At 41.8% G+C, this 26,628-nt stretch overlaps 1 protein-coding gene across 2 annotated transcripts in view; it reads left to right on the plus strand.

The window, feature by feature from the left end:
• The window catches only part of sema6a (sema domain, transmembrane domain (TM), and cytoplasmic domain, (semaphorin) 6A), a 122,077-nt gene that overhangs the window by 68,295 nt on the left and 27,154 nt on the right, over positions 1-26,628 (plus strand). For both annotated transcript variants that reach the window (XM_059336338.1, XM_059336339.1), the window contains exons 7-15: positions 6,115-6,205; positions 8,262-8,381; positions 8,888-8,976; positions 11,575-11,792; positions 14,106-14,237; positions 17,096-17,251; positions 20,298-20,471; positions 22,198-22,338; positions 22,453-22,530. In XM_059336338.1, the coding sequence (XP_059192321.1) occupies positions 6,115-6,205; positions 8,262-8,381; positions 8,888-8,976; positions 11,575-11,792; positions 14,106-14,237; positions 17,096-17,251; positions 20,298-20,471; positions 22,198-22,338; positions 22,453-22,530 (1,199 nt within the window). The remainder of the gene's footprint in view (positions 1-6,114; positions 6,206-8,261; positions 8,382-8,887; positions 8,977-11,574; positions 11,793-14,105; positions 14,238-17,095; positions 17,252-20,297; positions 20,472-22,197; positions 22,339-22,452; positions 22,531-26,628) is intronic.

Consider the following 26,628-nt stretch of genomic DNA (forward strand, 5'->3'; position numbering starts at 1 on the left):
GTGTTAGCAAAGGTGTTGACTAGCTTTTGATCATAAGTAATGCAGTCAGAACAAATGCAAGTGTAGAGAAAGATAAGTGTGGTTGCATCATTGTCATGTCATGCCAGTATGGAGAGGGGTGACATTGTAGATGAGCTGTCATCCAGAGAAATAAGATATGAAAACATCGTACAGGCAACAAAGAAAGATCAGACAGACAGGCAGACTGTAAGAAAGACAGGAGGACAAACAGAAAGACTCAGCTGAGGTTCTGTCCTGAAGGATGTTATTGTTTGGTTTGTGAGGATGTGATTTGATGGTCAAAGCACACGGAGATGTTATCTAGGTGGCCTGTGGGGAAAACTTTCCTGCTTTGCTTCACTAGATCTGTTTACCAGAGAAACAAGACACCTCCGCTCCGTTGCTTTTGTGGTTCGGCATGCCAAGCACACAGAGTGGACATCTTTCAATTCACTGACTTCTCCTGCAGGGAAAGTGGAATTTATGTCTCTGCATTTATCAGGCGTGGTTAGCTTTTATAGCCCCTCCGGTTATGGTTTCAAGGTTTGTGTTTTAGCTGTTACTGCACTGGTATTGCTGCTAGTCTGGTGGAGTTAAAGGGAAGTGTTGTAAAACACAGTGAGGCTTGGTAAAATGGCCATAAATACACACACGCACGCTTGTCTGTGCAAACATAAAAATCAATGCACACTGTATATAAATCACAGCACATGACGGACGATGTTAATGTAAACTGAAAATAAACGAGGAATGAAAGAAAGGAAAAAGATTTAGTCCTCCACTTTAATTTATTTATTTTTAGTTTGTATTTTCTAGTTTGTTATGTTTGTCTTTGTCAGCTTGTTTGTTTATATACAGTATGTATTATGAAGTTCTCTAGGTCACCTTCTTTTTTTGTCAGTCCTTAGCTATTTTTCTCCACCGTTCCTATCCTTCGTTAAATAAATAAATATAAAGAAAAATAAAAAGACTTCATATTTTTCTGACATCTGTCACATCTGTCCATAACACTATGATAAAAGAGAAGTTTTTTTCATCAATGCATCTGCAGCTGCTCTTTCCCTAAAAAAATCCACTGACTCCACTGTAATTATTTTTATTTGAATAAAATAACCGTTTTATTCTGGAAATAGTTGAATCAATATGCCATGACTAAATTCAGATAATTTATCGTCTGTTAAACGAGAAACTGACGGCATTTTAAACATTATACTGTCAAAATGACCTGATCACTTCACACAAGCTCACAAATGCACATACAAATGCCTGGGCACAAGTGTACGGGAAAAAAACACAAGCGTGCTTGCACCCGTACAAACACTGACAACTGTGCAAACAGGCAAACATACAACACGCACATTTTACAAAATCACCAGACACACACACACAGGCACATTGTACTGTGGGCAGGCTGGCAGACTCTCTGGGCAGATACCAGGCCTTTGATGGCGTGCTGGGCTCATCCACTCTGCTTGGTCGAAAGTGTGTGTATGTGTCTATGTGTGTGTGTGTTTGTGGTTAAATCCACCTTGGCCACAGTTTGCCTCTCCATCTCCCCAGTGTGACAGCGCTGAAAAGAGCTTCTGTTTCGGGGCCAGCCTCATCCCACATTAATCAACAACGCTGCAAGGGCGAGCGGGAGGGATGGAGGGTGAGCAGAGGTGGAGGGAGACAGTGAGGGGGGGCAGAGGGGGCAGGGAGGGCTCCCGCCCAAACCAGCAACACCTCATGCTGTCTTCTGTTCTAACACCTTTCCTGCCTGGTTACCTTTTTATTTTTGTACCTCTGTCTGATTCTCCTTTTTTCCCCTTCAAACCTATTCATTTTCTCTCTTCATTAGCTTCATTTTGTTATCCGCCCCTTACCTTGTGTTGGTACTGTCAACACACACTTACACACGCATGCATGCATACAGAAAAAACAGAGACAGACACCTTGGCAGCCATGGCACAGTCCTCTCCCTGGGCACAACACAGCACCCAACTCCCACTCTTCTCCTATTCATCCTCCTACCCTCCCCCCCTCTCTCCTCCTCTCCTGCCAGCCTTAATTCCTCTCCCCATCCATTGCTCCCACCACTCCGCCATCTTTCCCTCTGTTGCTTTCTCCCTCTGTCACTCCCTTGCTGTGTTGCAATAATAAACACCCCATCCAGCTGGGCTGATATATGACTGGAGTCAGTTTCATCGCCTGTTGCCGGGCGAATCGGGGAGAATCAGTGGGGAGGCTTTGAGGCAGTGGGTCCCAGGTGATGCGTCCTCAACTTGATGCTGGTGGACTGAGGTGTACTGGGAAATTTCATCGATGCCAAGTCTTTGCATTTGAAATGTGATTAATGCACATGGAGGGATTTATTGTAATCAACAGGGTGAAGATACACCCACACATGCCTCTTCTATAGCTCAGCTTTTCAAGGGAACTGACATAATGTTCATCACAAAGAAAGATAATAGCATACAGTGTGAAAGGTAATAGATTAACAATTATTCATCAGTCAGGAGGACACATAATTAACTGTCATATTTGTGCAATGTTTGGTTACCACTAGAAAAGATTAATCATTTTCAGGAGTTGAAGGGTCAGATAAATTAGCTTCTTCCTCTGTCGGCTAAAATAACATATTTCTTTCACCAGCTGCAGAGACTCCAGTTTCATGCTCTTGTGTAAAAGGTGGTCAGGGAATGGGTTCATCCTTCCAGAGCTCAGAAACAGGTTGCAGAGAAATGGGCCATGACTATTAATCTCCCAGGGAGATGTGTCCTTGTTTGGTTCACACAAGCGCTCCTGGCCCAGGTGTGAACTTGTGCACTTGACCTTTAGAGATGGAGAAGGTTGTGCAGTTGGAAATATGGATTGCATACAAAGAAATGTTTGGGGATTCAACTCAGCGGCAAAACTGTGGGACACTGTAGGGTGTATTTTAAAAAAGTGATTTTAATTGTTTCCTTTATGATAATCTATGAAACTGTCTGAGGCTGCCTTTTCTGAAACCAAGAATTAAAACACCATGAACCAGGCAAACTGCCAAGATGTTGTCACATAAATTAGCTTTGCATAAGTATATGCTGCAGAAAAGCAAATATTTTGATAACCAATAATTGTATTTCTAATTTTTAATGCAAAAATGCTATTTTTAGCTTTTAAAGATGGAGATTTCCTGCCAATCTCATATAAAATTAAGTATATCTCTAGGTGTTGGACTGACTAAACGAGAACATCTTGGATTTTGAGAAACTGGGATGGACATTTTTAACTATTTTCTGACATTTTATATGAAGAGCTGGAAAATAATGCCGGAAACATAGCATGCTGGCCCCGCAAGCTGGCTCAGATAAGTGGAAGAAAATGGGTAGATGAATGAATGGAAACTGATTCAAGCAAACAGTTAATAATAAGTGGGACACTGGCTCAGTTTACCCTAAGTTTGTCCTCTATAAGATTTCACAAATCCCTCAGCCATGATAAATAAAGCTCATAAAAGAATCTTCATAAAAACAACAGGGACACAGAAGCAGAAAGTGTCCCTCACCCTGCAAGCTGAAGCCGATGCTGAACCAATTATAACACTCCTGATGGGCATGTTTTGGATCTACATTGTGTTTGTCTAATTAATTAGCATATAGCCTATGGAAAACACCAATGAGCTGTAGTAGTAATTAATTCATCTAGATACACTGCACCCCGAGCCAAGGTTACTGTACATTTGTCTGCTAAGCTACAGTATCCCAACAGAACAGTGTGTTGTCAAGGCGGTGCTGACGAAGTGAGACAGCGCTAGGGTTTCCTTCCCATTACTTTGAATTGTGCTTCTATAAAGCAGAAGCACTTCTTTTTATTTTTTTCTCAGCCAGTGGAGTTGACAGCATAATAAGGTTTGCTTGCTAAACAAGGGGAAAAAAACTCCATCTGGCTGTTTGAACATCAAATTTCATTTTGGTAATGTTTAAAAATCTTGTAGCTCACTGTGGCAGTTTTATGGATTGCTATTGCCAATTTTTTAAACATTAGATATTGCATTGGACAGGACTAACAGCATGCAAGTGAGCAGTCGACTGTTGTTTCTCCACTCATGCCAACTTGACAGGAGACGGGAGTTGTACGTGTATCTGCGGCTGGGCTGGGAGTGTCTTCCTCTGTTCAAACGGCAGGAATAGATCAGTGACAGCCAGCCAAGCCCAGTAGACAGAGGTCACTGACTCGGTGAAATCAACTGAGGAGACGAAGGGGTGGGGGTAGCCGTGGTGGCGTGAGAGATATGTGAGTGTGTGTTTGTGATGTGTCAGAGGAGGAGGGACTGTTTGTGTTAGGTAGCTGACACAGAAGTTGCTGACGTTTCAAGCTTAGCCGAGTTGCCCCGCTGCTCTGTACACCCAGACGCTCTGATTCAGTGGACGCACCTGACCTTCAGCTACCAATGTCCCTTATGATTAAGTCAACCTAATCTATAATTACAGTCTCCCCTGTCTAATAACAATATATATCTTCAAACCAGCGCGGCTCCATATTATCCTCCTATAATTTCTGAAGAAACAGAAGGAATGAGAAATCGAGAAATGTGCTGCTGCTGGTGGTTCTGTGTTTGTTGTAAAAGGTCACTTGTAATTTTCTCTGCCAAATCAGCCTCAACAATTTCTCTGGCAGGATTTTCCAGCATTGCGCCGGAGTGTGTGTGACCTTTTTAGTGGGCAGATGATAACCGTTTCCTCCGAGACAGGAATAGAAAACAAAATGACCTGTTTAGAGACCAGAAAGGGCGGCGTAAGCAGTTTGCAGCCTTGGCAAGCTACGTCTCTCTTTGTCGAGAGAGAGGGAGAAAGTGAGGAAGTGGAGAACGAGAGAGATAGAAACAGAGATAGAGAGGAAAAATGACTATGTATTGTGAACTCTGAAGGCAAACAGTGTGTTCAGTAATGTTCGCTGACCTCAGCCTTTGGCCAGTGCAGTATGGCTTTTCTTCTCTCCTCTCGAGTGTGTTTGTGTTCATCTCTGGTCTTTAGCCGGGGCAAGAGAGTGTCTTCAGTCGCGCTGCAGTAGACAAGACAACCCATAGCGGGAAGATAATGACCTTTCACCCACATATGATCCTCCACCATGCCCTGCCAATCACACTGTAACCAAACTAGGCACAAAACAAGAAAATCTTGTCTAAATTCCAATTCACAAAGATCATCCCACTAAGCTCTAAACTACAATGGACGAGGCGTCAAAATAGCTCATGGAAATGGGACTAATGAATGACTAAAAGACGAGCTGTATGTTTGAATAAACTACACTCTCAGTGCTTAGAAAAGGCATCTTTTACACCGACAGAATTAAAACCAGGATCTCTCCTGAACTATTCCAAATCAAATACACAAAGTCTTGCCGAAGGTAAAGCTCTCAGCACATGACAAAGTTGAGGCTGCAAAATCTAAAATAATGACTACTGTATGATAAACTATTTAAAAACTACTGTGGTTTAGTAAAAAATTCTCACGTTCACCGCTTAGGGCCATGTGCTCACCCATTTTTCCTCTGCCCATTTATTTCTTCTTCACAGCAAAAGCACAGACTTTAGAAATCAGGGCAGGGGGAAGCACAGCAGTATATGGGCTAAAGATCTGTCTGGAGAGTTGTTAAAACTCTTCTTTAACACCAGTAGAGCTGAAGGATAAATGATAGCAGGAGGAAGCAAACCACATCCACCCATGGTGTGGAACATGTCGCTGTGGAAAATGTCAGTTTTTGTTAATCTGCCTCCATGACAGTTTCCCAGATACTCCCAGATGGGCTGCTTTGACAGCTCTCAGACCAACACCAAAGTGGTATCCATGGGATATTGGTTAAGGTCAGAGTTAGATGGGCACACTGATGGGCTGGCGACCACAGCTTTTTGGGGCTATTCTATTATAACTCACACCACATTTCTCTCTCATTTCTTTAACTTTTTTATTTTTCCCTAGAATTGTCTTCAGATTGCTGTTGTTTTGACATTAATTTACCTCTCCCAGATCTTTTCCTTCAACTGGGAACCAACATTTCCTGTCCTAGCTGTATTTTAAACCCATTGTTTTGCTTGACAGCACCGTATTGTCTTGACCCGCTGTTGACCTTTCACCTCTTTTGTGACCCTAGACGGACACCCTTGAGGCTCTGGGGGAGGAGATCAGTGGGATGGCACGCTGCCCGTATGATGCCAAGCACGCCAATGTTGCTCTCTTTGCTGGTAAGAATAAATGCATCTATACATGTCAAAAGAACAATTTACTTATATTAAGTAGTTTGAAGCATAAACCCATTCTCACTCCCAACTTGTCATATACCATTGCCCCGTCAGTTGGCACCAGATCCGGAGGCATAAGGTCCTTTTTAACATCTGTATGAGACGCAATGGTTTGATGAGATACACCCATTGTCGTCATTATTAGATTATTTCATTATTAGACTTGCAAGCTGCAACCTCCAGATCTGAAAAGTGAAGTTGAGTGCCTTAAACCTGCATTCTTTCTAACGGCCAGCAGGGGGCGACTCCACTAATTGCAAAAAGAAGTTCAATTGTGAGAAAGATCCTACTTCTCACTTGATTTATTACCTCATTAAGCATTTTCCTAATGAGTTCATGGTCTCAACGGCTAGCTTCAAGTCTTCTTCATTACAGCATGAATTGGTGTTTTTTTCCTGTGTGAAACCAAAAGTCACAATTGTTTAATATAACTTGTAAATGAACTTTAGTATGTGTACGTCACATTCTACAACATGTTCTATACTATGTCCTACAAACGTGTGTCTAGAAGTTACATATGGAAGTAGTCATTTTAATCCAAACTGTACATTTATTGTGAACATGGAAGTTTATTTTATAAAGCCAATGGAAAATGACACATCTTCCCTAGCCAATAACATGTCAAAAAACTGATGCTAGGTGGATCCCTAAAGCATCATATTTTGTAATATCAGGCCACTGACCGAGCATCCGTATTTGATGAGCTGGAAGTGAGAATGTGTTGGAAGTTCTTGATAACATTTATCATCGCTCTGATGTTCAAGTCCTTTCCTGCGGCTGCACATGAGAGAAACTCACACAAGTTTCCATGAGGTGAAAATAGATTAAGTATGTGTGATAGTACCACTACTCACCGACTGCCATGAGGCAAAAACATTAATCCTAATTTTCTTCTATCTGCACTTATTAAACATTGGAGCATGTTTGAGCTAGATGGGAAAGTTGAGTCTATTTGAGCGAGGGGATTAGTTGTGGTCGTATTTAATATTGTTCTTAATACCCTGTGGTTTATTCTAATGGCAATTCTCTGACAACATGTCAAGAATGAGAGCCAATCTGTGTTACATGCACTGGAGCAAATCACAGAAATTGAAGCTTTTTAGAACTCTTTGGAAACACATCAATAGTACTGTGGTAACTGAAAAAAACTAGTCTTTCTCCTGTTTTTATTGCACATTTCTGTCATCCTCTTTGTCTCTCATACACTTTCTTTCAAAATGCACAAGATTAAAAATAAGTCACAAACTGATGGGACCAGAATGAGTCAGCTTTCCGTTGGCGGGGTGAGATTCTTCTGATGCAACTGACCCACAGGCTGCTAAAGACATTCAGTCCCCATTCCTATTTGCTGTGAACCGATTTATGGCCGTATTGATGAGCTGTCCCAGCCTGTTTAAAGCTGAGGAGGAGAGTCAACGCCTAGCTTGACCAGTTAATGTGTAGCAGAGCCGCTTGGAAGGAGCTGGAAGCACTGAGTAATCAAGAGGGTTCCTCTGCCTGCTATCCTTTCAATTATGTAGTTTGAGTTTCCACTGTGGTTATAGCCAAGGCAGGCTGAGGTCATGCTGGTGGTGGATTGTGTTTGTGGAGCATGTGTGTGTACGTACGTGCATAAGTGTGTGTTTCGGCGTGTGTGAATCCAAGGCTTCAGTGTTTGTTTGTGCTTTTGAAGTGTGTTTGCAAAGAGCGAGCAATTACAAATGTGCAACATGTTTAAGTGTGTGTACAGCCTTGTTTGTTGTCCATCAGAGAGTCTCTTCGGTTTGTGTGATTCATTCATTTTCCAGGTCTGAGCCATCTGAAATGTGTTTGTGTATCCAGCCACAGAGAGCAGGAATCTCTGAGTGGCTTTATGTGTTTTTCTTTTGACTGAACTTCACTCTCTTCACCTTTTCTCTTCCTTTATGGCTCTCTCTTTCATTCTCTCTTCATTCTCCTGCCCTCTCCATCTCCTTCTTTCCCTCTTATTGCTCCTTCCATCTCTGTGTTCCTTCTCCAGATGGCAAGCTGTACTCGGCCACCGTAACAGACTTTCTAGCGATCGATGCGGTCATCTATCGTAGCCTAGGAGACAGCCCGACTCTGCGCACTGTCAAACACGACTCCAAATGGCTGAAAGGTGAGTGGGGGACACACAAACAAAGTCTCTATGGTTGAAAGCACCAAGCTGACTGTTAGAAAACAAACTTGTGTTTTGACATGCATGCTTGGTCATGTGTTTGTGATTTATGATTTGTGTATATGTGCCTCTGTGTATGAGTCTAGGTATGAAGAGCAGGAGCACTTATGCTAATGCTGCACGCTCTGTTTGAGGCAGTCATTTTGCCAACATGCCCTGGTAGAGTTGATGTAGCCAGGAAATTGCTCTGCCCTGGGGAGAAACAAGCACAAGTCCGGCCTGTCAAAACTCAATAGAGAGATCCTGCTTTCCTTGCATGCAAAGTGTTTCGCTGATATGATGGATGATAGATTGAGGCACTCAAGGCTCACAGTCGGTACTTTTCTGCATAATATGACAGATATTCCGGCTGTTTACTGTGAAATATGGTGTCAGAACTGTTTTGTCACGGTAAAAACGTCACTTTAGCTCACATTTTATGTCGCTTTTTTTGTTTCCTCCTACAGAGCCCTACTTTGTCCAGGCAGTCGATTACGGGGACTTCATCTACTTCTTCTTTCGGGAAATTGCCATGGAGTACAACACAATGGGGAAGGTAAGCACAGGCCCTATTGTTCGGCTATTGTTTGAAGCATAATCACAGGTGACTTCCTATTTACTGGGTGAATCAGGAAGTGCCTGAGGAAACTAACAGGATATGGGTGTATCACATAACTGGAAGGGGGCTGTAAAGTGGCCAAACATTTTTCAGCAACAGATAAACACTGGGCAGGATGCAGGACCTAAAATAGATCCAAAACAAAAAATCTGTGCATGTCTGGAGATCCCATTTTGAAGTCTAAATATACCGCTTGAATAGCACGTCCGCGTCCGTCCTGCAGTGCTCCAACTTGACCTATCGTCTCAATGTTTCCCAAGAGGAATTCCACCCAATCGTCTCTGAGAAATGAGACGAAGCCGAAACAGGCTCTCCTCAGGTGTTACAGTAACAGACTATTTTCTATTAATCTTCTCAATTCAGACCCTGCCCTGAGAGAGTTTAATTGGATACCAGGTAGGAGAAAATCCGTTATGGAAATGATTCACTCAATATGTATTTTTCAGAATAAATTAAGGGAAACACACAAGAGGGATTTGGAAAGAGAGGGGACGAGAACAGAGCGGAGGTAACGAGAAACACAGAAATAATGGATTCGCTGCCAGAAGTGACAGGCATGTGTTATACAGTGCATGAATACAGATCAGGCCTCTCAATCTGCTGGGTGTTTTGAAAGCAATGTCAGTATAATTATGCGCGTGGTGGTAGAACTGATGGTGCAGAGAGCAATTTAACATTTAGTGAATGATATCTCTTCATTATTATAAAGTAGATTGGCCTTCGCTGACAATGTAAACAGTCGTTTGTGCTCTGTGGCAAATTGATCAATCTGCTGTGGCAGGTTTGTGTTTGCTTTAGTTTTAATGTTGGATTGTTACATTGTTATCTGGAAAAGGCAGAGGGATAAATATTTCATTACACAAGTGATTTAACAAGCCTTGAATGAGGTATTTGTTCGGTGTGAGTGGTCTGTGTGTTTGTGCTGGTTTACGTCTGTGTGCAGGTAACACACAGATAAGCCAGTGTTCGGATATCTTCAGAGAGTAGAAATGTGAGAAACTGAACGTGTATATGTTAAGCTGACATAATTCCAAATTCAACTTGACAGTCTCACCTGTTCTACGTAATATATTTTCTATAATCTCAATGCTTTTATAATCTCACAGTGAACAGGCCCATATAGGTGTGTGTGTTTGACAGTGGGAGTGACTGTGTGTGATTTCTGCATGCGTTTTTGAACTGGTCGTAATGTACGCATGGATGAGGGTGTGTTTATGTGTGGTTGTCTGCAGTCGCGTGTGTGTAGAGATCTGGTTTAAATGCATGTTCGCTCCCATTCACACTGTTTACTCCCGGGCACAATTTCAGGTCAGGGTTAGATTTATTGCTGTTAAGTATAGTGTGACAACAGCTAATTACAATACTGACTGTGCGATGTTACGCCAGAGATGTAATTACAGCGCCGGCTCCTATTTGAAGCTGTATACTTTAAATTTTCTGTTGCCAGGTGCTGACTCTTTAACAGCATATCAAACACACCAATTTACTCTCCTGTGTCTTTAATTTGCTATAAAGTGATGAAATGTTGGATTAAGACACTGTGGTGTCTCCCGAGGTTTTTGTCATTCAAACGAGCAAAGAGGGCCTTTAGTGTGGTGTGTTTTGCTGGGAATGAAATGAAAAACTTTCTTATCCTCCAAGGTTTAAGTGAATTCTTGACTTTGGAAACAGCAGTTGAGCAAACAATCTCACCAGCATGTCTATTTTGTAGCTGTTATGGAGCTTTCTATCACATCAAATTATCTTTATTTTATATAGGAGTATGAGCACTGTGAGGACTTCCCTCCCACGCTGACATAAAACCTTAGTTCTTAAGCAGCATGGACAACTGGGCAATCTGCTATGTGATACAATATGATTAACAGGTCCAGTACAGGTATTAAAAATGTGGTGAAATTGTTTTCTCGGTGTAATATCCTCATAAAAATGCCAAGTGAAAAACAAAAGACTCCTAAGTTAAGTATGTGTGAAAATATGGGAAATGATGGTTCCATTATGCTCACAGCCCATAACAACAAGAAGAGGCTCTTCAGATGCAATAAAGCAATTATTTGATTTTCAAAAGATGACAAATTAAATGCTTTATTTGTAGTTTTGTTAAACCGAATTCTGACTTTAAATGCATTTTCACAGTTCTTGGGCAGTACTACTGCATATTATGGATGTAATGGTTTTCACTGTGAAACCCATTTGCTAAAGGAATTATGTATAAAAAGGTCTCCATATTTAAAATAAAATATTTTTTATTATTATTTTTTTATTATTATTATTATTTTTATTTGTTTATTTATTTTTAGATATAAATTAGTTAGATGTACATGATAACTAATTTTATACTGTGGGTAATGTAGGCACCAGGCTGTAACAAGGAAAAGCATGCATGGAATATATTTGGTTCTGCTGCATCAATTTTGATCTTTACATTTTTACTGTCATGACTCTTACATAGTTATAGGAAAGCAATGCTAAATTGGTGGAATATGCTTTTGTTGGACTGCAGATGTGACATAACTGACCGCTGTGTGTCTTCGTCAGGTGGTGTTTCCTCGGGTGGCCAGGGTTTGTAAGAACGACCGGGGCGGCTCGCCTCGCGTCCTGGAGAAGCAGTGGACGTCGTTTCTAAAGTCTCGTCTGAACTGCTCCATCCCTGGAGATTCCCACTTCTACTTCAACATCCTGCAGGCTGTGACAGATGTCATCCGCATCAACGGGAGGGACGTAGTGATGGCGACCTTCTCTACACCTTACAACAGGTACCCTGAGGAACAGAGAACTAAATTAGGCATTTCGAAATCAACACACGTGTAAAGCTCTGAAGGTAGCAACAGATGGGAGTGATTTATTAAGGTTGCTTTATCTAGTTGTCTTCTTTTCCCCTGTCTCAAATGAGTTCATGTATGTCAACAACTCTTTTGCACTTTCCATTTATTAACCCAATCATGTTTCTCGCTTTGAGATGCTTTAAAAAAAATGCCCTCAATTCATCAGCATGATGACAGTCTGACCTTTGTTAATGTTAGCAGCGTGTGCCCCTGCTGTGCCTCTTGGCAACATGTAATTCCTGAGACTACTGGGTCAACATTTACATCTTCTGTCAAAACAGTTGTGCTGCCCTTTTGACATGCAGGTGTTTAATCTTATTTTCCCTTTTTTCCCGATTCATATTAAGAACTGCTTTCATATTCATACGCAGGGGGAGGGGTTATCTAAATTGAAAATTACCACAAAGCCACAGAGCTTGGCTGATAGCTCGCACATATTGTAATTTTCCATTTTATGGCTGCTTTTTAGCAGATAAGACAATTGCTTGTGACAATGCAATTGAGCATGGTTAATGGACATTAAAACCCAATGAAGCAGTGCCTCTGAAAATTTCTATAAGCGCCGGGATTTGATCCTGGCATTAATTTTCCATTTCATAGTCAGGGGATGAAATTAGAGGGAGCACATTCAGACTGTATGCAGCACTCAGGGTTTGTGTCTGTCTGTCTGCTCGGCCCAGTCACTTGCCAACTGACTGTCTCACCCACCATCTATCTGTTTTGTTAGCAGCTCGATATCAACGGACATATGACTGTCTAACTTACTGTAAATATCAAATACACTGGAGTAATTACTGCAATTTAGAAGCTAAGCCAAGAATTAACAACTCTTTGACCTTGCTCTCTATAATACAGCCCTTGTGAATTCTGTCTCCCCGATGTCTACATGAGTTTAACCCATGATGCAACAGCCAGAAAATCCAGCCAGCTGAGAGAAATTTCTCTTTAAAAAGAAAAAAGAATAAACAATTCATAGTTTCAGTCTTAATTTATGAGCGCAGATGCATGAAAAATAGAGAAGTGACTCAGCAATCTGTTATGCATTCATTACACACAGACGGAAAGAAGCCAGTGGCTCCGCTGCTATCACAAGATGGGTGTTTTCCCCCTTAAATTCAAGGCAATAATAATCTGTTGTCCATATTTTTTGCCCAACAGTGGACTTGTGATGAACTCTGATGCCTCAAGGCATTTGGGGAAACCCAGTCTTTGAGAGAGGAGGTTGGGGAATGTGTGTCCTCATCAGGCTTGGCAGACGCAGACACTCGCTCATAGACTATTAAATGCAATAACACTATAATAAAATAATAACACTGTTGCAGGGTTCCTATTCATCCTGGAAAACCAGGAAATTTAGAGACTAGCTTTCCAGTCATGGAAACACCTGAATGAAAGTTAATTAAAATGACCAGATGTCCTGGAAATAACCTATGATGTGATGGAAAAATGTAAACATAATTCAGCCCCTCGCTCACCTATGTAATCTTAGTTTTTTGTTTGAAACAAAATACAACAAAATGATAGGCTTAAGAGCTTGCCAACTCAACTCCAACTCCAGATGCAATCAAATCCTACATGCGATATAACATTGCTGCCTTGAGATTCTTTATGAACTGAAAGACAATAGAAAAATAACACTTAAATATTACTATCTTTTTTTCCCTCAATAAATTGCTATGTTCTTTAATGTATGGCTGGACATAAGTGTGATTTGGGACACTTCATCATGAACCCTGCATCATAAAGAAGGAGGAATAAAACTGGAAATGTGCCATAAAATGACAATTTATGAGCAAGTGGTGGAAAATGTCTCTAAAATGTCCTAAAAAAATTATTCCTTAAGAAGATGGGAACCCTGATAATAGCATGGGCACACAATTAAGAATAATTACTTTCAGAATTAGAACAATATAATCAATGCTTTTGAAAGGAAATGGAGAAAACTGCAAAGTCTTTTTTGAAAAAGTGAGGGAAGCGAGGATGAAGAACTTGACACCTCTTATTTTTCTTATCAGGCAAAACCTCGACCACAACATAGCAAACTTGACTGTATCACCCAGTGTAAACATGCAAGAGCTAAAACGAGCCATTCTCGAGGGATTTAACCCCTCTAAAAGGGGACTGTAAATCCATGTTTCTGTCTCTTGGTGATAGTCCAAACTTGGCAAGGTGTTTCTTTGATATGTTCAGTTGAGAAGATTGTTTATGTGAGGCTTTTTCTTGTGTGTGTGTGTGTCGTGGCAGTATTCCAGGCTCAGCAGTGTGCGCCTATGACATGGCGGAGGTGGCCAACACGTTCACAGGGCGTTTCAAAGAGCAGAAATCCCCAGACTCCACCTGGACGCCTTTTCCTGAAGAGAAGGTTCCCAAGCCAAGGTACAACAGCAGTTAATTAACCACAGCACAAACACACACACACAGGATTTAACACAGTCGCACATACAGTACATTCAGTCACACGGTCTCCCTCTTCCTCTCTTTCCTCTCGCTCCTGTCTCTCTCTCTCTCTCTCTCTCTCTCTCTCTCTCTCTCTCTCACACACACACACACACTCACACACACACAAGCTACAAGGCCAACTAATCAATGCATACAACTTGTTGAATTACGATGTGTTAATATCGCCACATTTTTAACTCATGTTGCGTCATTTTTCAATACATCCCTCCCTTTTTCATGAGGATATTATCACATCCTCACACATCCTATATCACATTGCGTCACACCCATATATTGCATGTAGAGATTGCACCTCTTTTCACAGTTGCACCCCCCAACCCATTACCTCAGCTCTCCCCCACACGCAGCTGCATCAAAGAAGGGCTCAGTATCAACAAATGAAGCATGAGATCATTTTACAGATGGCTGGCTAATTCCACAAATGCACCAGCCTGATCAATCTCCCATCTATGCTTGCTAATTAGCGCTCTTAGAGCTGTTTTTCTATCCTCTAGAAAAAACCCAGATTTACTACAAAGATCTGGGCCACGATAATTGTCGCTACCCCGTATATGTGTGTATGTGTGTGTGATCCCATATGGCTGAGGAGGCGGTTCTTCACCAAAGAGAGACCATACTGTACTCTCTTTGCATTCATGAGTGTATATGTGCGAGCTTTTCTCAATTAGTGTGTAATTACCTGTTTATGTTCAACAAGGTCAGACAATGCAAAGATGGGCTGTACCCGACGTTGTTCCTGCAGAGATTGATGTGATTGATTTCATTATTCATCCAATGGTGCGTTCAGACCTTTTATCTGCAGGCAAACAGACGGAGAGTTGTAACAATGCCACCTAGGTCTGGCCCCGCAGCAGACTGTTCTCCCATGTGTTAGACTCTCATACTGAATCATTTACAGATTTTCGTATTTAAGAGATGTCTGTTTCCGTTCTGCTCTCCATATGTCAGCTGACATAAATGTAGCTACAGCAAAAAAAATGTTATAGCACTGGTTATGTTACTGCCTTTTTTTTTAACATGACACATGGTTCTGCAAATGCTAAATGTTGTTAATTTAACAGACATTATTTTGGGGATTAATTTAAGGAACAGAATCCATTTTTTTTAACCTGTAGTATGGAAGTCACAAGACCAGAAAATGAATAGTTGATACCAATACCAGAGAAATTCCATTGGTAACCAATATGATGCCACAGTAAAACACAAAACAATAAATCTTATTTCATTATGCCTGACCGCCAGACACAGTATAAAATACCTGACTGACAATGAACTCTGGCAGTGATCCAGAAGTCATAGAACGGACATCCATAACTCTCGTTTTGCTGTCAGCTTCTCTCCTCTGTCCCTTGATCTCCGTGTGTCACCTAGAGCAGGGCTTTGCACATAGAAGAGTAAGGAAGAAATTATTCAGCAGTCCGCTAACTTGTTTTGTACCACTACCAATATTAGCTGCTCTGTTTCAATAATCTTAGGCTGGAAAAACGTGCATGCAAGGCTGAAATTCAACCGTGATGTTTTTGTTGGGATTAAAGGGAAACTCAGATTGGTCTCACTCCATGCTGCAACGCACCAAGCTCGCGTCATCGGGCTGACTTTTAGCGGAAATAATGAAACTAGATGGCACTCAGCTTGTGGTTCACAAAGTGCCAAAAAATCAATTTGAAAAAAAACCCCAGCAATGTCTCTTTCCAGAAATCACGACTCGGATATTCAAAATAAGTTTCATGTCGGAACTTTTTTCTTTCTAGTATAGTTTCTGTAAAACTGTTCACAACAAGTGCCATCTATTTCCATTATATTTGGGAGAAAGGAGACTCTCTACAGCCGATATCTCCAAAACTCTGCCGCTCACATCAAAACAGTCTAGATTGAGTTTACAGCATAGACTGTATAAAATAGGTTTACAGTCAAGGAAAGATATGCATTTATAATTTCTTGGGGTTACTGTCCTTTTATCATTAGCAGCAGCTCACTTGAACTCACCGTCAAGGTTAAATGTTTACATGCTTTGTTTGAGGAACAGTTGAATACTTCAAGTATTTCACTTTTCGTTTTTTTTTTAAATAAAAAACTAAACCAAACTACTCTTTTCTCTGACTTAGTATACTTTCCCTGTTTATACATGGTTGAGGTAGACATAGAAATGTACAGAATGGACAGAAAGGATTTCCTTTATACTCATGCCTACAAACCACTACTCAAAAATGAGGTTTTCACTAGAAGATGAATATATATTTCTCTCGAGTACATGCATATATATATATTTTAGTGTTTGGTCCTTACATGTCGACAGTGTCAGTGTCAGTGGCCAGCTGGCTAATATTTCTAGGACCCGGTGTGGATTATGTGGCGTGGCTCGCTATCAAAGACCATGTAGTAAAGGGGTTTTACAAGCTCTCAGAGGTGAGATGCCTGCAAAGGGGATATGCTATCAAAAGCAGCTTCTCTTTTACAAGCAGCTCACCAACTCCCTGTAAAAGGATCAGATAGATAGAATGTCTCAAGGCTTTACCCCGAGTCCAGAGAAAAGAAGAAGACATCTTGTGTCCTCCGCTCGGACCAAAGGCTCCTGGCGGGAGAGTATAGTAATTTAAGGCTGCACTCTCATTGATTTTAGGGAAGTAGAACTTTCTGTCTTCTATTGGAGCTCTGCCTGTGAAAAATTGCTCATTCCCCTCAGAGTCAGTGTAGAGGTTTTTCTTTTGTGCTCTTTCCTCCTATTTCTCATTCCTCCTCCTCATCGCCTTCCTCTTCCTCCTCTACATTTGCAGGCCTGGAAACTGCGCTGGCACTCCATCCATGGAGAGGTACAAGGTATCCAATGAATTCCCCGACGACACACTCAACTTCATCAAGATGCATCCCCTGATGGACGAGGCCGTGCCCTCCATCGCCAACAGGCCGTGGTTTCTCAAGACCATGGTCCGGTAAGTAATACACACTCGCGATCAGAGGTCTATGAGCCTCTTCAGCCCAGGACAATAATTACGTGAAGTGCTGCTCTGAGAGTCAGGCTCATTAAAACCCAGTGGTACTCCACCACAAGCCAGCCACTGACCTATTTTCCATGTAGTAGAGAAAGCACTGATCTACTATCTCTCTCCCAGAGTGGCCGTGTGCAAGTAAACAATTTGAATTCTCATTGATGTTTCTCTTTATGTTAGTTATTGCATACATTCACCTACAAGCTCCAATTAAGAAGATGATTTTCTGCTGTGTTCAGTCTTTGTCACAAATTGCCTCTTTGAATCCTCTGCGGATATTTCAAAAAAAGGATACAGGACCAAAAAGTTATTTTTTTTCCCCTGTTGGCTTGTCTCCTGAGTTTCTGGAGTTGAGCCCATTTCCCAAAAAGCCAGTGCACTGTGGCTGATGCCGTTTGATCATAAAGGTCTGTCTGGCTTCTAGCTACACTACGCAGAGACTTTTCAGCCAGCCTCTGGGGGAATACGACAGCACATACCATGAACGAGTCAAAACCAGCTGACAGAGCATTTGGTAAAAAGTAAAAAATCTAGCTTTTAATTTGGAATCACAGCTGCTCAAGATTTAAGGTTAAGACTGCTTGCCAGACCCTTGACAGGCCTCAGTGGTGGTAACATCCCTTTAAAGATGAGCTACATAAAGAATACTTCATAGATTTTTACAAATGATTTGCATCGTATCTCATCTTGCTACTTTGCTGAGGTCTGACCTACATAGTCAGAATACGAACAGCTTTCATCAAGGTTATCCCTACAACTCCCTCTGTTCATTAGTGCACTATATCATACAACCATATTATGAATAACACATTGTTTCCATCTTTGCATAATCAGCAATCAGACTATTTCATTTGATTTGAAATGACACCACAGTGAGCAGAGACTTGCATGTAAGTCAGAAGCAGTAGTTAAAAGCATTATGTAAGCTCAAAAAGCTTCACGGAGGCATACGGGGTGGAAGAGGAGTGAGGCCTTTTATGATATCTGTCACGCTCTCGATGTACTGTAATACCATTCTTGAGCTGAAGTCAACTGGAAACAAAATCAGTAATAGGGTTTGATCCTTGTTACACCCTGGAGAGGACACCCCAATATCCAGCAAGAGCTTTTGCTGTAAATTTGAAAAAGCTTTTCTGTCCTGAGACTCTCTGCTGTGGCAGGGACCTCAGCTGGCGGGGCACAATGAATCAAATGAAGGGGGGAGACACTCTGAAGAAACCCCTCTTGAGATTTTTATTATCCGGAATAGGAAAGACAGTGAATGTCTTAGTCCTTGAGATTGTATTATTTCGGCAAGATCAAATCTCATTGACACAGTCCTTGGAGCTGCAGTTATGCTTGAATAGATCAAAACCACAATAGACCTTCAGATTGCTGTTATTTTTGATTGGATAAAGCCAGTGACACAGAACATTTTAAGAGATATTTAAAGAAAACAGAAGGGGAGATGGGATAAGAGGATGTGTCCTTGTTGTTTTAATAGGCTCATGGTGTAAACTGTACGCTCGGGTAAGGTTACATTTACATTTGTCATATTCAAAATAACCTTCTCCCCGTTTTAACAAAGAGAAAATTCAGCAAAACATTAATGAGGGTAAAAGTGGGCTTCCTAGATTCCCTGATAAGCTCTCATCTATAATCTTTAAATCCCATCTCCTTCAATTAAAAAATCATGGATACAAGCATTTGCATAGAAAACACTGATGTGCAGATATGTACCTTTTGATTACTTAAGAGTTTCTTGGCCTTCAAACTAATTGAGTGAAAGATACCGGGGTCTGTGATGCAATGAAATCAGATGGAGAAAGTAAAAAGCCTCAAGAGGTATTTCATAAAGCCTGTTCTTGTTATCTGATGAAAAATAACACCCACAAGCACATCGGGGCACCGATCCAAACACACTGACTGGCAGGTGTCTAATTTGCTAACTTGAATGTGCTTCTTTTTCTCTTTTTTTTTTTTTTTTTTTTTTTTTTTTTTTTACAAATAATGAAATCCACCTGGTGCTGAGCCTGATCAGCAGCTGTCAATTAAACAAGAAAGAAGAGCTTGCAGCTATTGTCTTTTTTAAAGTTTTCTTTTAGCAATGACCTGACATGCCCCATGGCAATGTGATTGAGTATCTAATGAAATAACAATCAATTAATGAGATTATTAAGACTGTGTAATCTCCTGCTGTTCCTTATTCTCTTTTAGACATCTGACGTGAATGATGGAATTGATTGATTGATAGTATAGGCTAATTATAATTTGGGAAATGATGTTCACATTTAATTCTCTATTATTGTAGTTGCCTGTATCTTTTTATGGATGTACTTTACATTTCTAAATGTGGACCAGTAGAAAGAGCAATACGGAGTTCATAGGTGTTCTTCATAACTATCCGTTGCTCTTGTGATGGGCAGACGTCTTTCAGTTGGTTGGAAAACTGACTAATCAACTGACTGACTGATTGATTGGTTGATCTTTTGTAGCAGCGACAAGCAGCTCTTTAGGTTGCTCTGTCAGTCGGACTGTCAGTCAGTCAACAAAAATTTCCCACCTGGCCACACAAAGTAAGCACATGTTTCATCCAATGGCGCTGAAATTCTGCCTGGAGGTCAAGTATGTGTGTGTTAAAGTGTGTTAAAAGGGGCAAAGGCTGTTGGAGTGGCATATAACAAAAGGCGCAAAACTTCTAACAGATTCATGTACCATGAGTTCATGAACAATTTTTCTAGTCTTGTGGGAAGCATCATTGCCCTTGGCAGAGAGTTCCTCTTTCATTGGTGTGGGTTAGGCCCACCACCCTCTTTCATTACTCATTAACCCTTTGTCGAGTAGGTCGCTCTCTTGGTTAGTCGGTCCGCAGAAATGTCCCCAAATTTTCCCCTTAAGTTAAGTTCCAGTGAAGGCTGGTCAAGTGTTTGTGAATGCATGGATGCATGTGTGTACATGCTTACAGCTATAGGAAATTCATGCTTGATTCACTTGGTTTTCCTTCTTTCAGGTATCGCCTGACGCGTATTGTGGTGGACAATGAAGCGGGTCCCCATAAGAACCACACTGTGGTCTTCCTGGGATCTGAGAAAGGCATCATTGTCAAGTTCCTGGCCAACATGAAGAGTGGCTTCCTCAATGATAGCCTGTTTCTGGAGGAGCTCAACGTCTACAACCCCGACAAGTATGTAGCATGAGGAGTGCATGTGTATGAAATGGATAGAAATAGAGAAACACATGGATACAGTTGCTACTAACAGAGGAAGGTCAGTTATTGCATATGAGTGTGTTATAGAGAGAGAGAGAGAGAGAGTGTGTGTGTGTGTGTGTGTGTGTGTGTGTGTGTGTGATTTTGTTTCCAACCATCTCTAGACTCAGCCAACCCACCAACCCACCAGCTCCATCAGTACCAGTCAGTTCCCCCGACCCAAGCTATTTACTGAAGCCAGCCAGCCAGATGGCTACTCTATCATTTAAAAGAGTTTTATCAGGTTACACTCTGCCCAACCACAGCTACTAAATTAAAGACATGGACCCTAAGGCTCTGGATAACGTAGCGCTGTGGTTCCGAACCTCAGCGGAGCCCAGCTCCTCCAAAAACGTTGGCTGATTAAAGGAAACACACACACACACACACACACACACACACACCGAGGTCTGTGTTTGTCTTCAGAGCCAGCCTGGGATCTCTCTCTAATACATTACACGGCTGTTGGTGCATGTATGGATGTGAGTGTGCTCACTAGCGTGTGTGAGCTGGGTACGGCGGGGTGAGCGAGTTAACTATTGTTGTGTATTTGGAGTAGAAGTGAATAAGGAAAAATCAGCCACAGTATGACCCTGCCAAAGCAAATATTTAGTTGAGGGGTAATGGATGAGGGGGAACGAATGGCAGCACAAACAGAGGAGGGAGAAAGAACAGAGGAGAGAGGCCTGGAGAGGAGAGATGGAGAGAAGCACAGAGGAGAATACGTTATTGTGTTAGACAGCCGAGAAGAAGAAGGGAAGGGGAGCGAGGACTTGACAGGAGGGCTTTCAAGGTTACCACTGTTTGATACCCAACATGCTGTGACCATGTGACGAGCCGTATGGAGGGATGAAGGGCAGGCCCTGCCTTCTCTCCTCTCCCATCGCTGTGTCTCCTTCTCGCCTCCTACCCGTACTGTATCTCCTCTCCCCCGTCTCTACGGCTGTGGCTGAGCATTCATCGGCTGCTGGCCATCTGCCTTTAGTCGTGTACTGTAAGTGACTTTGCCCGCCTGTTTCCCTGCCTGCCTGCCTGGCCCGATTGTCGTGCATTACCCAGTGTAGATGGACTCTAAGCCCTAATTGAGAGCGTTAATGCGGGACCAGAGCACTGCGAAGGGGGAGATTAAATCCCAGGAGCTGGATGGCGGGATGGAGAGAGGAATGGATGGAGAGAAGGGATAGAAAGCTTGACACGCCCAGAGGGATTAGAGTGTGTGCTCCTAGGGGGTGAGCAGACAAAGAAGACTAGCAGGGATGGAGGAATGGAAGAAGTAGGGGGGTTACGTTGGTGGGTTTTACAGTTAAGTGCAGTGTTATTGCTGACTGCTCACACTGCCCATCTGTCTGTTTATCTGTTGTATCTGTATCACCCCTTTCTTTATCTCTCTTTATCTCCCACTCTGTTTCTGACCCGTGTTCTCGAGTCCGGCATTATCTCTGTTCTCCCTGACCTCGCAGTTTGTCTCTCTGCCACATCTTAATCTTCCTCTTTTTATCTCTTTAAATGAACTGCTCAATCTCATTTTACGGGCTCTTACATCTACCCCCTCTCTTTTTTTTCAGACATTCAGACATTGTCCTGAAATAACCAGATAGTTGGAGGAAAGTCAGAATGATCCATGTTTTATCCTCTTCTCTATCTTCTGTTCTCTCTCTTGTAGATGCAGTATAGATGGCGTGGAGGACAAGCGAATCATCGGCATGCAGATAGACAGCAAGAGTCACGCTTTGTGGGTGGCTTTCACCTCCTGTGTGGTTAAAGTTCCTCTGTCTCGCTGTGAAAGACACGGAAGATGCAAGAAGTAAGTTAGAAGTTTGCAGATGAACTCATTCTTTCACAAACAGCAGTTTTAATTATGTTATTCCAGTCTACCATATGATGAGGTGCTGATTCTGTGTGAATGTGTCACACCCAGGTCTTGCATAGCCTCCAGAGATCCGTACTGTGGTTGGGTGTCAGATGGAGCCTGCAAAGAGGTGGTTGGCAACATCAAGTAAGTCACATGTTCATTAACATTCATTTTAAAGGGTTCTCAATGTTTTGACTTCTTGACATGATTCTATGTTTCGGAAAACAGGATTTATCAAGAGGAAAGTTATGGAGCTAGCAGCTTCTCCCATTTCTCAACTCTGTAGAACCAATCACAAAGTTTGTTTACCATAACTTCTGGGCAGAAAACCGCTGTTGGGAACAGACTAAAGATGACAACAGCTTGAGTTTACCCAAAATTTTGCAGTAGCCCAAACGGCTATAAGATGAGGCAGTTGGGTAGATTTGGTTAATCAAAGATGCTAATAACACAAAATATGTAAAGCAGAAACGTCAGATAGGTCAGACCACTGTGTTTGACTATATACCTTTATATGTAAGTACAGTTACAGCTGAAAATAACAACAGAAATAAACAAGTGTGTCGATTTCACATATCTTTGCAGTTCAAATTAATAGCTAGTTGTCTACCTGGAAGTGATTGTTGTTTTTTGGCGGGCGTTGCCATGATTCAGCCTGTACTACCTTCTATTGCCTTCTATCACTTTGAAATCTGTGGAATTAAGCACATTTTAGATTATGTTATTTGTTTGTTGAAGGGTGCATTAATGCAGAATGATTTTCCATTACAGTTACAGCAGTAAAACATTGTGCTGGTTCATACTGTAGTTAAGAAAAGTAATTATTGATGCTGTTGTTTTTCTCACATCCTGACACCTGTGTTTTCCCAACAACTTTTATGAAACAGTATCGCACCTTCTCTGTCATGCCTGGTGGCATTCATCTCTCGATTTGTCGTGTCTGTGATCTTTCTAATTTTATGGTGTGTAAGTGCAATTTCCTCCAGCTGAAAAGGCTATTGGAAGGATGAATGGAAGGAAAGTGTTTGCCCCAGGCTTGGGGTTGGGTACGCAGGGCTGGGGAAAGCTCCACGGCCGCGGTAACTATAATTTGTGGCTGTAGTTATGACACAGAACCAGATTATGCTTTCTGAACAAACAGCATATGGAGTTTTGTGGTGGGAAAAAACATTTCACAGATGAAGTCATAACAAAAGGACCAGTGCTCTGGTGGCTATTTGACGTTGAATGAATTTGATCCCCCCTGCTGCAAAATGATTGGTCTGGCACGCCAATACACCAAAGGCACACATACCCACAAGTACACACAAAACTTGCCCTCAAAGAAACACACAGGGAGAACTATCCTATTATTATTCCATAAAGCTGCAGTGGACTGTTCTGATTGAGTTTCCACTTTGGAGCTGAGGCCGACACAGAGGCATTAAAAGGGCAGATGACCTCCCTCCTTTACTGTACAATATTTCTAAGTGAGAGAGGAGGAGGGGGGGATTAGGCCCGGTAGGATCTGTTGGTCCGTGGTGAGCTATTCAAAGCATTTGCCAGGCTGGACAGAATGAGGGATGAAACGAGGGAAGGGAGAGTCAGAGGCATTTTGGTGTTAAATAACAAGGTTTGCTCATACGAACAGGTCCCTGCAGAGACAGGACTTCTCTTTCTTAACATCAATCTTCCTTTCTTGCTTTTCCTGTTCCTCATTAAGATAAAAAAAAAACTCTTCCTGTTTCCTTGTCTGTCTATTTCTCGACCTAACCATCAACCTATCTATCGTCTTACCTGCCCCTCCCTGTCTGCGTCTATTTTTATCCATCTTTCTTTTTCTATCTTTCCTCTGGCATATTATTTCTCGCTTGCATGCCTCCCCTCCTTTCTTCTTCCATCTGGCCTCAGTGTGAGCGTGCCAGCTTTCCAATGTGGAGATATGCCTCTCATACCTACTGCCCATATACAGCTTGCACTCTGGTCTCCTGCAATATGGTCCCCAGTCACCCCCTGTTCATGCATAACATCGCATATGATTCTGTATGCTGGTCATTATGTAAAGCAGGCACATGAGTTTGTTTTTACTGACAACAGATCAGCATATTTATAATTATTAGTTAATTATTTGACCCTCTGAGACCTGCCGATTTGCTGGTGATCCTGGCCGACACTATGTCTTTCAAAGGCTGTAGCAGGTTTCTGGGTTCCATGAAAAGGCTAGTATCATATGACACTAAGGATTGCATTGGTACAAACCATGTCACGATATGGTTATGACATGAAATTTTGGTGATGGAAAAACTGAGGCTATTTTCAAAGGGGTCCTTTAACCTTTGACTTTGAGATATCTGAATGAAAATGGGTAATATAGGTACCTACAAGTCTCCCTCTGCAGAAATGCTTTATGCTAATCCAATGCAGTCTGGGGCAAAAAACATGCATTTTTTTTGCATGCATTAAAATGTGTTATTTTCACCTATTATATTTGAATACTTCTGCATACCGGAGTCCCTAAACAGTCTTGGACTTGCATAAATTGGGTATCACTGGAAGGCTGAGACACTTGAGGATTCAATGTGGATTCATGTGTGACTGTATTAAATGACCTGTTGTGACCTCTAGGATACTCACAGCCTCATGAAACTTTATGACCACAAACTAGAGACCTAGGACATTAGGACTATGTACTCTTGACCTGCTATCTCCCCCTAAAGACCCCCTGTCCAACCCCTAAAAAAGACAAAAATGGGTCTATGTGGGTCTCTTAAGGTTAAGCCTTTATCACAGCCTCTGGCCCTACTCCTTTTTGGATCCTGGGTGGATTCTTACTTTGAATAAATCTGCACACATATACTGATTCATTACCTGGTGAAATGCTGTGTAATGAATGTCTGAGTTACTGCAGGTATTCCTTTAATTCAAAAGGAATGGGTGACTTTGAGAAAGGATTATGTATACTTACTTTACACTGTACATACAGTATATTAGGTCCCTGGTTGCCCATTCACTTGTGATATGAATAATTAATGCTATTATGCCTGACCTGCATTTCAGCAACCAAGTCCCCTCAGTGCAACAACACATCTCACATAATAATCACATCTGATGCAAGATAATATAAAAAAGAGTGGCCCTACGTTGCCTCCAGTGATGTACAGCTCAGTTTGAGTCTGATTTAAATATGCATCATGCGGTTGCAGTGGGATCTTAACCCTGAGCTGAACCGAGTGTAGTGTCACATTCGAACGATTTGCACTTCTGTTGCTGAAATGCAGCCGCTACGGGACCTGAACCCTTTAACCGAGGGTTCATACTATACTTATTCACGATCACATGTGCCAAGTACGGCCCAGACAGTGCATTTGTAGTGTGACTACTCATTGTTAATTCATCTCAAGACCAATGGGATTTAAACCTTGTAATCTTCATCTCAACACAGCCTGTAATGTTATTATCAGCCATGGAAACCATGACCGAAAGGTTGCCAGTGTTTTGGTGTTGTCAAAGAGGCCAAACAACATTTCGTGGCAGGGTGATACGGCGTCTGTTAGGAAAATCCGGCAGATACCCGGAGTGCTTGGATGGCATTTGCGCTCAGACAGGTTTAATTGTGCAACTCTGCGTCTGCTTTGTGATTATGACTGTGTATGATAAGTAAATCAGATAAGCAGATTAAACGTACCCCCAGATATGAGAACAGGATGCACTGTTGTTGTTTATGTGACTGTTATTGTTGTTGCTTTGGAAGGGAAATTAGTTATCAAGAGGGCAAAATTTGGCATCTCCATCCCAATTAAGGTTCTGTGAAACTGCAGGAAAATACGAATAGTAAATGAATGCATTACATTTTTCAATCATCTCAGACATATAAATATAAATGAAGGAGTTACTTTGATTATATTTCTTATTTGAGAACAGAACAGCAGAAATTCAATTGTATTTCCCTCCTAAAATCCTCCTGTCCTCAGGTTCACGCTTTCAACTCAGATCAGGGGATACGGGGTGGGTGATGCTGTTTTGGAAAATCATTCTTCTTTATGCTATAATTGTGACCAGTCGAGGGTGAGGAAGATGAGAGGCGGGTGGACAGGCAGGAGGAGGAGGACTGGGGAGGGGGGAGCCGAGGAGGACTGTGAAAAGCTGTCATGCGTGACTGTGATCCTGGTTGACAGTTGGTCCGCTCTGTTTCACAGATCTCCTTACTGCCTGCTTGGTGGTCTTTCAGGAAGAAAACAGGTCTCTGTGCAGATTGCATCAGAA

The sequence above is a fragment of the Centropristis striata genome, chromosome 7 (assembly GCF_030273125.1).
Source record: "Centropristis striata isolate RG_2023a ecotype Rhode Island chromosome 7, C.striata_1.0, whole genome shotgun sequence".
In the NCBI taxonomy this organism is placed as follows: Eukaryota; Metazoa; Chordata; class Actinopteri; order Perciformes; family Serranidae; genus Centropristis; species Centropristis striata.